At 46.7% G+C, this 9823-nt stretch overlaps 3 protein-coding genes across 3 annotated transcripts; all 3 read right to left on the bottom strand.

Moving 5' to 3' along the window:
• Positions 1-2540: 2540 nt before the first annotated feature.
• Positions 2541-3067, bottom strand: LOC122614274. Its single transcript, XM_043788813.1, has one exon. The coding sequence runs from the start codon at positions 2928-2930 to the stop codon at positions 2664-2666; it is 267 nt and encodes an 88-aa protein (XP_043644748.1). The 5' UTR covers positions 2931-3067; the 3' UTR covers positions 2541-2663.
• A 1089-nt stretch (positions 3068-4156) lies between these two features.
• Positions 4157-6287, bottom strand: LOC122612988. The gene is made up of 4 exons (XM_043786928.1): positions 6118-6287; positions 5973-6059; positions 5580-5921; positions 4157-5521 (listed from the first exon to the last, which is right to left on the bottom strand). The coding sequence occupies exons 1-4, from the start codon at positions 6203-6205 to the stop codon at positions 4344-4346; spliced, it is 1695 nt and encodes a 564-aa protein (XP_043642863.1). The 5' UTR covers positions 6206-6287; the 3' UTR covers positions 4157-4343.
• Positions 6288-7353: 1066 nt separating this feature from the next.
• LOC122612989 lies at positions 7354-8119 on the bottom strand. Its single transcript, XM_043786929.1, has 2 exons — positions 7656-8119; positions 7354-7593 (listed from the first exon to the last, which is right to left on the bottom strand). Exons 1-2 carry the CDS (start codon positions 7996-7998, stop codon positions 7430-7432), a joined length of 507 nt encoding a protein of 168 aa, XP_043642864.1. The 5' UTR covers positions 7999-8119; the 3' UTR covers positions 7354-7429.
• Positions 8120-9823: the final 1704 nt, after the last annotated feature.

The following is a 9823-nucleotide window of genomic DNA, read 5'->3' on the forward strand; positions in this document are numbered from 1 at the left end:
ATTTCTTTTTAAGCAATAAAATATCTTTTTTAAGTGGCATAGCGAAGCAACGTGTAAGCTAATGAGCCGATAAACCTTCACCTTGCTGCCCTGTGACCCCACACACACTCATGCATTTATGCACTTGCACTAACGTGTATTTGCGTGATATGAGTATTTCATGCACTCAGCCGCATTAAGTTCGTAATGCCGTGTGTAATTATTCTTTGTTTAAATATTTCACAAAGATGCACTTAAAATGTCAGCGCAAAAAGTGACGCGCTTTCACGCACACACACACACACATGTGGGTATGGCACAACCTTTGGTTGAAATGTGTTTTCGCCTTTTCTTTACGCGCTGGCTCTTTCATTGCGATTTCCCACTCTTACACCATTTTGCACATTTGCATTTTTATGAACATTTTGCTGCTTACGCTAAGCCCCCCTCCCTTCCCTTTCCCCCATCGCAACCCACACAGCCCCCACAGCCGTCCCGCTCTAACTGCCGTAATGCATGTCCTTTATATGCGCATACACTAAATATACATTATGTACATACACGTGGGTCCGAGTGGGATGGCGGCAGAGTCGCTCGCGTAAGAGTGAGCTGGCATTAAAGTGTATTAAATTACTTAAGCCGGCGAGAGCAACAACGAAGACATATGCACGAATTTTAAAGCATAATTTCTCAAGCATAAATCTTTGTGGCTCTTCGCGAACAAACAAAAATTAGTTGCACTCGTCGACAGGCGGCGAGGAGGAATCAGGAAAAGTGCACGAGCAGTGTGGCCGCGCCAGAGGCGGGGAAATAGCAGGCGGCAGCAACGGTAAATTATGCCCCGCAATATGTCAGCATGTTGCCACGAAGCGACCAAGGGAGTGGGAGTGGGAGTGGGAGTGGGAGCGGGACGAACAGATGCTGACTGCTGCACCCATTGCGTTTGTCACACTGCGGGGGTCAGAGCTTTTCCCTTGCCGAGGGGGGGAGGGGGCGTTGGGGCTCACTTCCCTGCTTAATCAGAAATTATTTGAAAATGTAAAGTCGACATGACGACGCACGCACAGCGAGCGCAACCGCAAGGATACGCCAGCCCAGTGCCACCCAACACAAAAAAAAGGAAAAAGGAAACACGCCCCCGCTGACAGCTGCAATTTGCACACGCCACGACCCTATGACCCACTTCGTACCACCGAGCGTGGAATGGAAAGAAATCTGCAACAAGGAGCCAAACAAAAGCCAGCTGAAAAACAAAAAGCGCCGACAACGAATGCAAGAAAGAGCCCCAAAGACGCGACCCCTCCCCACCAACTTGCATAGACTAATGCAGACTTTGCACCATGCGGAGCGCGACAGAGAAGAAAGCCGCTGGTGGTGAGTGGAGAAAGGGGAAAGGGCAAGGGGCAAGGGGCTGCGAAGAAAGACTGCCAGAGTCGTGGCTCATTTGTTTGGCCGACACACACACAAAAGTGAGACACCGAACAAGACAGGAAATGGAGTGGGGATGCCCAATTTATTGATACCCTCTGCACTCATTCAGTACAAATCATAGTTACCTCTATCAGCGAATTAATAGGCTTTAATTGAAGGGGTTTCCCAAGTAACTCCTTTATTAGCTATACTTTTCATGATTACCTGGCATAAAAACCACTTCGTTACCATCCACCTTCACTTCACATCCGAGGGTATCTCATTCGCATATTAGTTTGCCGTTGTGGGTGGCATGACAAAGGGAGAAGCCGCAAAGTCTTTATTTTCGTGGCATTCGCTGTGATCCATTTCCGCCAGGACTTCATCTTGAACTAGTTGGCAAGTCGGAGTCCTGAGACCTGAGTCCTGAGTCTCCGCACTGCCACACCCACTTTTGCCCCCATAATAATAAGTCATGTTAACCGAAAACCGGGCGTTGTGTTTTTTACGTTTGCGCTTGCTCCCCCCATCTTCATTTTCCCCCCTTTTTTGTATTTTTTCCAGCGCGTGGCATCAACAAAAAACTTTTCGCGCACAATCAGTTGCGTTTCAACGTGGCAGTGCATCATTGTTGCAACTGGCAACTCCTGCTGTTGCTGCTGTTGCCGCTGCCATTGTTGCCTTTACTTATAATTTACTTTTACTTGTGCGCTTTGGCTTTGTGCCGCTCGTGTGTCGTGTAAAATATTTGCACAACAAGCCAAGAAGTCGGTGGGGGAAGGGGGAAGCGGGCAACTCGACAATGGCACGAGCATTAACCATAATAATTTTTTGTGTGTGTGGAAGGGGAAACTCGGAACCCGGACATGCCCATATAGTCAAGGTTTCTGCAGCTTCTGCAGCTGCCATTGTTAATCAGCAGCTGGTAAACAAAAGTTGCATTGAGTCGCATCCGAAAAGGGAGTGGCAAGTGCAGCGATTTTATGGAGAGAAATCTTATTTACACGGTTGGTTTGAGCTCGCAAGATATTGCCCTTCTAAAGTTTAATCAATTTGCTGCAACATATTTTTCCGAAATTTCTCTTTAATCACTAAAATTTGTTTTGCAACTAGGCTCATAACATCCCAGCAAATTAGTGAAAATCAAGTAATTGAAGTAATAAATCATTTACTTTGCACACCAGAACGCCAAACTGCAAAACGTCGACGGGGGGAGGGGAGGGGGAGTTGCGATTACAGATTTAGCATTTCTGGGGATTTTTACCACGCGAGGACTACGAGGGAATTGTGCGCCTCTGTAGCCAAGAACGTTTGCGTGGGAGTCGAATTGAGGGTGCCTCTTGCTTGATCGCCTGCCCGTTAATCTTCTCCAGATTGGGATTGGAATTGGGATTGGGATTGGACTTGGCACTATTGAACTTGGCACTCCACATGCCGTCTTGGGCGAACACGGCCGGGCAGCCAGCAGCCAATTTCCCAGGCTCCGATGGACTGATCGGTGACTTGCGAATCAACGAGGATACAAAGCGTTTCAGACCCATTTCATTTGCGTTAATTTCGTTTACCGCCTAAGACGGCTAATTTTGGTGGGAATTTCTTTGATTTTTTAAGTAGCTAGAACGTAGAAAATTGCTCTGTGACTGATAGCCAAAGTGTTAAAATGAATAGGCTGATGTGAAGTCTTTTTCATCGCCCATTTCATTTTCATTCGCACTCAAAAAGCTAAAAAGAAAATAAATCAAAGAACTTTCAACTGCTGACTTGGCTGGACTTTCTTCACTCTTTCACTCGTCGTGGAACTCAATTAGGCCCAGTTGCAATTGCTCAATTCGATAATCGATTTGCTGCCCATTTTTATGGCACTGAGCACTGAGAGAAGGAAAATTGCTTACCAGCCAGAATTGTTAACCAAGTCATAAATACACAGATATGTGCCAGTGTGTGTGTGTGGGGTCTGGCAACTTTTGCTCCCCGAATCAAAATGCAATGCGAGCGCTTTGCAAGTTTTTGGCCCCGACCCATTTTCTGGCTCATCCACATCCACATACATATCCACATCCACATCCACATCCACATCCACATCCACATCCAGCTAGTCGGGCCACGAAGCTAAAATAATTGATAACAGATTATGTTTTACAATCTAAGCAAGGAGAGATATAATACGAGCATTTTAATGGCCACGTGCAGCGGGCACACGTAGCGAACACCCGGATCCGGCTCCACTTCTCCTACTCCTTCTCCTGCTCCTTCTCCGGCTCCGACTCCGACTCCGGCTCCATCAACCCGGAGACCCCGGTTCCGAGTTACCCGCAAAACGTTTGCAAAACTTAATTATTTCGTTTTGACCTTTTTGTCTTCATGTGTGTGGCGATGGAGTGGTGGGTACGGGGTTACGGGGGCACGGGTTCCGGGGAAGTGCGCAGAGATGGACAGTTAAAAAAGTTATTTATTTTATGGCCGAAAGTTACTTTGGCCTGTTTTATGGTTCCAGCAGCCGGAAGGGCGAGGAAACTCTAGTCGCCCAGTCTATTGCCAGTGCTGATGAGCTGAAAAACCAAATAGCTACATTTTCTAAATAACATTTCACAATTAATAAAAGTTTAAAAAAAATCGCCTATATTTTATATTGCTTAAATATACAACTATATAAATTCTTTATACAATAGCCAATCATTTAGAAAGAAACCTAATTGGCAACGTAATAATTTACATCTAACAACTGCCGTCATCACTACATGTATTTGCAATTAAAAACGAAACCAGATTTTCCGAGTGAATAATTTTCCCATCTTTATTTAGGGCTTTTCAGCTTATTTTCCTTCGGCCATCACTTGGTTCTTGCCTTAGCTGCCATGTGGCCACGTGAATTCACTGGGGCGTGGATCATAAATCACAAACGCAAAGGATTCGAAACTGGAACAAACGTGGAGCAGAGAGCCCCTTTGGCCACTTTATTCATGAACCGATAGCTGGGAAGCGCGTTCCGTGGGATTCACAGCCGCATCAGTGTTCCGACTTATGGACTGATGCGGCGACTCCAATTGCGACTGCGATGGCGAGTCGTTCAAGCCGCTGGCATCTAATTCCTCCTGGTTCTCCATCGCCCGCAGCACGGAGTCCTTGTAGAACGTGGTCTCGTCGATCTTACGCCTGTACAGTCCGGTTGGGTGCTCCGGATCGAAGACAATGTCCGGCCGTATGTCGCTGTCGGTGACCAAGACCCGGGCACCGGGAATCGGCAGGAACTTGAACAGGCGCTTGCGCAACTTGGGCATATAGGTGACCCTCTGGTGGTCGGGCACCTGGGTGAGACGACTGGGCATCACCTCGGGCAGCTCAATGGGGTAGTCCATCAGTCGCCGCTCCGGCGGCAGCTTCTGCTTGATGGCCTCCAGTTGGCGGGCGGTCAGCTGCATCGGTCGTTCGCCATCCTTCCACCGCTCCTGGCCACTATTGAACGCGATCTTCTTGTTGTTCTTCAACTGCTTACGGATCACACGCTTCGCCGCACAATTGTAGGTGATCTTGGGCACGTACGGAGGCACCGGATACGTCCGTATGGAGATGGGATGTCGCTGCGGCTGGCTGAGCATGTTTATGTACTTGGAATCGGCATACATGGTAATGGGCTTGCCCTGCTTTTTGGAGGAAGTGGGTTTCTTGGTGGGCTTTGGCCTATCCTTGCGCCCCATCTGGAAGAGATGCCGGTGGCCCTGTCCCTCGACGTGGCGCCAATCCGGCTCACAGAGTCGCTTTCGGCTGATCCTCTCAAACGGCTGGCGCCGGAACTTCAAGCGCTTCTGGTCATCGATCATCAGCTGCAGCTGCGGCACACTGGTCTTGCCCGCCGGACAAGGACACACGTTCGGATAGCTGGTGCAGTAACGACCCGGCGCCGGCTCCATGCTGATGTGGCGCCGGATCAGGCGACTGGGCTTGGTGGGCACGCAGGAGAGGCGCAGGAACAGGTGCGGATTGGGGCGTGGTGCCTTGGTGACGGGAACGGCATTTGCGGCCAGCTCAAAGACGTTTGTATGGGTGTCGCAGGGACCGGCATCCTTGGGATTGCGCCAACAGCCGGACAGATTGGAGATCATCGCGTGCGTAGTGGGTCGACGATCGCGGGCATCTGGATGGGTGTTTATATTAATACAAGTCTAACAATAATTTATAGTTACTAAACTTACTTGAAAGAAAGATGCCCTTTTGCAAGTTGGGGCGCTTGAAGAGCCTCTCAATCTCCGCCGGAAGTTCGTAGAAGTGGTATGGCGGTGGCTTGATGGACACTCGACTGTGGTTCGTGTGCGGCTTGGCGAAGACGGAGCCCTTGGTGCCCTTCAGTCGGAGGTACGGTTCCGGGGGCACTCCGTAATGATTGGGGGGCAGTTGCCAGCCCCTCCACTTGGTCATGGTGCGATCGATGTGGAGCGGTCGCCGTTCCGGATACGGATTCTTTGGCGTCTTGTCGAAGCCCGTTATGTGGCGGTAGTGATCAAAGGTGGCCTTGCTGAAGGCCTCTCGTCGGTTTTCTGCGAAAAGGATTCATTTTCAGCACCTTTTGCAACTGCTAGAAGACTTACCCTTCTGGCAAGCCACATTGTAATGCTGGCCAGCCAACTTAAATTGCTTCTCCAGTCGCGGCAAATTTTCCTTTTTAATACGATTACCTAAATTTATTAGTTTATTAATGAATTCGATTTGGTTGTATTTTAAAATCCATCTTACGGGATGCCATGAAAAGCGGCATACTCATGCGAGTGGCCACGAAATTCTGCCGGTCCTCATTATTGATCTTCTGTGTGCTCTTCTCCATGTTTGTGTTGCTACTTTATTTCTTAAATATATACATTTACTTTGCAGAGCTTGTGTTTGTACAGAAATGTTTGGAGATAAATTAAGCGGGGTTTACTAAGATTTATATAAATATTTCCAAACTGTTTCATGATTCATGGCGGCAATGATTGGAAACAAATTAATGGCCAATAAATGGTTTCTAATAATTTAAACTGAATAACAAATTGCCCTGTTTGCTAACAAAGAGCGCTGAATGTATCGATAAATCGTAACACTCAGATTTAGATGTGTTATCCATCCTAGTAGATATATTTGCAAAGGTACAATTCTGACTGCATGCCCAATTTATCAATGCACGGAATTCGCTTGGAATATACTTCAACAGAGGGTTTTTACAACCTCGGTTCGATGTTCAATTTATTGTTTGTTTATCAATTTGCAGGGACAACCAGTGCCATCAATTTGCTCCCATTTAAATTGCAGACCATTCGACAACCGAATAATTTGGTTACGCTACCCAGATATCCGCACACACGCTCCTCCCAGCCGAGAATATTTGTAAATATATCAGACCACCCACCTCTGCACACATACATACTCGCATATATTGGCCACATAATTAGCGTAGCCAAGCGAACTGATTAACTTGCATTCAGCGATTTTCAATTGAATTTTGCAGTTCGTTGATTTGTGCCAAAAACAAAAAAAAAGGGAAAACAAAAAAGAATGCCACCGAACACAACAAAATTCGCAACAAAAAGCGGTGTGGTGTGGTGTGTGTGTGAAAAGCGGCGACTGCCGTGCAATTTCAATCTCAATCGCGAGCGAAGGGCGGGAAAATGGGAAAATGTGGGCGTGGCTGCAGCCAGAGAAGCCCGAAGCGGCGCACTGGCTTTTTGCTGCATCGAAGAATGGGAAAATATGCAACCGGGCAAATGATGAATGTGAAATGTGCCATTAATTAATTTGATTAAATGCAGGCAATCAGTCGAGCGAGGGCAGCCCAAGGGGTTCCTGTGAAATGAAGGGCGTATCCGGGGGTAGGGCGGGGGGGTTAAGAATTTCCCAATCCGTAGAGTTAACTAAAGGATGTGCACCCAGTTAAAATGTGGCAGATTCAAGGGTAGCCCCTTAGCCACTTAAATGAGGGCAAGAGATAATAAAGGATTTGTAAATTAAAACATTTTTAAAACTAATCCAAATTCACTTAAATACACGGGTATTTAAATACAATAAGTTAAGCTTAAGCTTTTTCGGCGTCTTCATAGGTTCGAATGACCTTCGGCTTGAGATCGTTCTTGCCGCCCTTTCCTTTGCTCTTTTTAGCCGCCTTCTTGGCCTTCTTCGCCTCCTTCTTAGCCTTCTTGGCTGCCAGTTTTTCGCGCTTCGCCTTCTTGCGTAGCAGAACTGCAGGAATTAAATAAAGGGTGTTTAGTACAATGATTGATGTTTTAGCAAAATCATCTTACCCTTGACAATGCGGGCGGTGGCCAGATTGACCGGCAGTGGAGCGCACTTGAAGCCCGACGGCGGTGCCTTGGTCAGTCGGATGAAGCGGTTGCCGGTGGCATAGAGCAATCCCAGGCAGGCCTGTGGACGGATGCGGCTCTTGGGCCAGTTGGTGAAGTACAGATCCTTGAGCTTGATCTCCGTCTTCTTCACGCCCTCAATGTCGCGCCAATAGTACATGTTCCGCGAGGTCGTCTGATCCCGGATCTTCCAGCTGTGGTTGGGTGGATACTTCTGGTAGCTGTTCAGGCAGCTGGGCTTGTCCACACAGAACCACACATCTGCATCCGGATAGAACTTCATTGCGACTGCTGTACTAAGTTCCCACGATTAAAAATTTAAAACCGAAATTTTGTGATATTTTTTTGCTTTATTTTTTCAAAGTTTGTGTCTAAATGTTGAGCTAAAATCGAGAATACTGAATTTTTGTTCAAAATGACAGCTGTGTTAGTCGAGGGTAACTTGGACTACAAGTATTCATACTTTGCATACTTTTTGCTTCTGCTTCATCTGCTTAAAATGTATTTTATTCCGCCTGCGAGAATTAAACTCAACTAAAAGCAGCTAACTAACCGGCTACTTACTCTCAGCCGTAAAAACTAAGCAGGCACTTGCTGCTAAAAGTTAAGCTCGTTAGCTGGAGGACAAGGATAGGGTAGTGAGTTGGTAGTGGAAAGGTGTCCTGACTTGTCACACTAAAGCGACAAAGGTGATGTCGAAAAACTGTCAATTAAGTTTAATTATTTTATGCAGCAAGAGAGTGGCAAGGATCTCAGGACACACAACACACACTAACACTCACACACAAGGGCAGCTAATGTGCAAAAGGCGTCTTATGCAAACCCAGCGGAGTGGAGTGAAGGCTAAGCAAAGTCAATTATCCAAGCAGCTTTGATGCAAGTAATTGGCATAATGAAATTTCCTCTCCAGGCCAACCGCAAAGAATAGAAGCCGCAGCAGCAGCCCGAGCATCATGAGGAGCAGGATGAGGAGCACTGGCAGTAGCCAGTAACCAGGAGCCAGCAACCAGCAGCCAGTAACCATAACCGTATTAGCATATCGCACAGTTCCGGGGGCTAACTGACAAGCCGTGGCTTTTTTAAGTTCCTGTCCTGCGTATTGAGTAAATATTTAAGCACTTCGCCAGCTGTCGCACAATATTAATAGCATGCATTCGGGCGCAACTTGAACCCAAACTCGACTTCTACTTCATCTCTGGGCCGTGGGGAGAAAAAAAAAGAGTGGGGAAAAAAGGACAAATAGTTGGAGAGCAGCTCGTGGCCCCAAAGTGCAAATATGTTGCGGCCAAAGCCGCAAAAACGTTTAAATATTTTATAAGCCAAAGGCACTTGCCAGCCGCAGTTGCAACTGAGCCAGAGCAGCAACCGAGCCAGTGGATAAGGAACAGCTAACTGCTGCAGTTACCAAATCGTCAACAACTAAGGCAGACAGCACATATACATATATATATATATATGTATGTGCTACGAGTACAATATGTACATACCTATATATCGCAGTCTAATGGGAATCGGTTCTAGTTGGCTGCTGAAAAGCGAGGGGTATATACTCGTATTGGATGAGAATGCCAGCTTAGAACAGAACTATTTTGTATTTTTAGCCGAAAGATGCAAATGCTTTCTGTGCTAGATCTTAAGTTTCAAATAATAATTTAATAAAATAGATAAAAGGTATCCTAAGTTGTAAGTATAGTTTTGTACAGCTTTCTACTTGATTTCTGTATTATTATTTATCTAGCTAATAGACAGATTTAAGTATTTACAAACCTATTTAAACGCAGGGTTTGCATATGAGTTCTTCAAACTTCAGATTCTGGTTTGCTACTAATGGATTATTTTGTATTCAACCTGCTGGATATCATTACGTCGACCCATTATTGTGCTATAATCTCTCTAAATACCCCGACTCCTTTAAGTTGATTCCGTTGCCATGTTGCCCAGCTCGTTTGGCATTCCCCTAATGCCATGAATTTTCGTCGGTTGCATTTCAGACCGCCCCACCCCACCACACCCCACCCCCTTTTGCACCAGCAAGCCAAGGGATACTGCACATTGTCTTTGGTGGTTGCGGTGGTGATGACGGTGGCGCTGGGTGGTGCGGTGCTGGG

The sequence above is a fragment of the Drosophila teissieri genome, chromosome 2R (assembly GCF_016746235.2).
Source record: "Drosophila teissieri strain GT53w chromosome 2R, Prin_Dtei_1.1, whole genome shotgun sequence".
In the NCBI taxonomy this organism is placed as follows: Eukaryota; Metazoa; Arthropoda; class Insecta; order Diptera; family Drosophilidae; genus Drosophila; species Drosophila teissieri.

Bases quoted from the DNA above. Each gene is read 5' to 3' on its own strand.
- LOC122612988 (XM_043786928.1), bottom strand. From the start codon at position 6,205: ATGGAGAAGAGCACACAGAAGATCAATAATGAGGACCGGCAGAATTTC. The intron at 5,922-5,972 runs GTAAGTCTTCTA...TCCTTTTCGCAG, and splicing joins CAATGTGGCTTGCCAGAAGG to AAAACCGACGAGAGGCCTTC. The intron at 5,522-5,579 runs GTAAGTTTAGTA...ACACCCATCCAG, and splicing joins AAAGGGCATCTTTCTTTCAA to ATGCCCGCGATCGTCGACCC.
- LOC122614274 (XM_043788813.1), bottom strand. From the start codon at position 2,930: ATGGGTCTGAAACGCTTTGTATCCTCGTTGATTCGCAAGTCACCGATC.
- LOC122612989 (XM_043786929.1), bottom strand. From the start codon at position 7,998: ATGAAGTTCTATCCGGATGCAGATGTGTGGTTCTGTGTGGACAAGCCC. The intron at 7,594-7,655 runs GTAAGATGATTT...TAATTCCTGCAG, and splicing joins CACCGCCCGCATTGTCAAGG to TTCTGCTACGCAAGAAGGCG.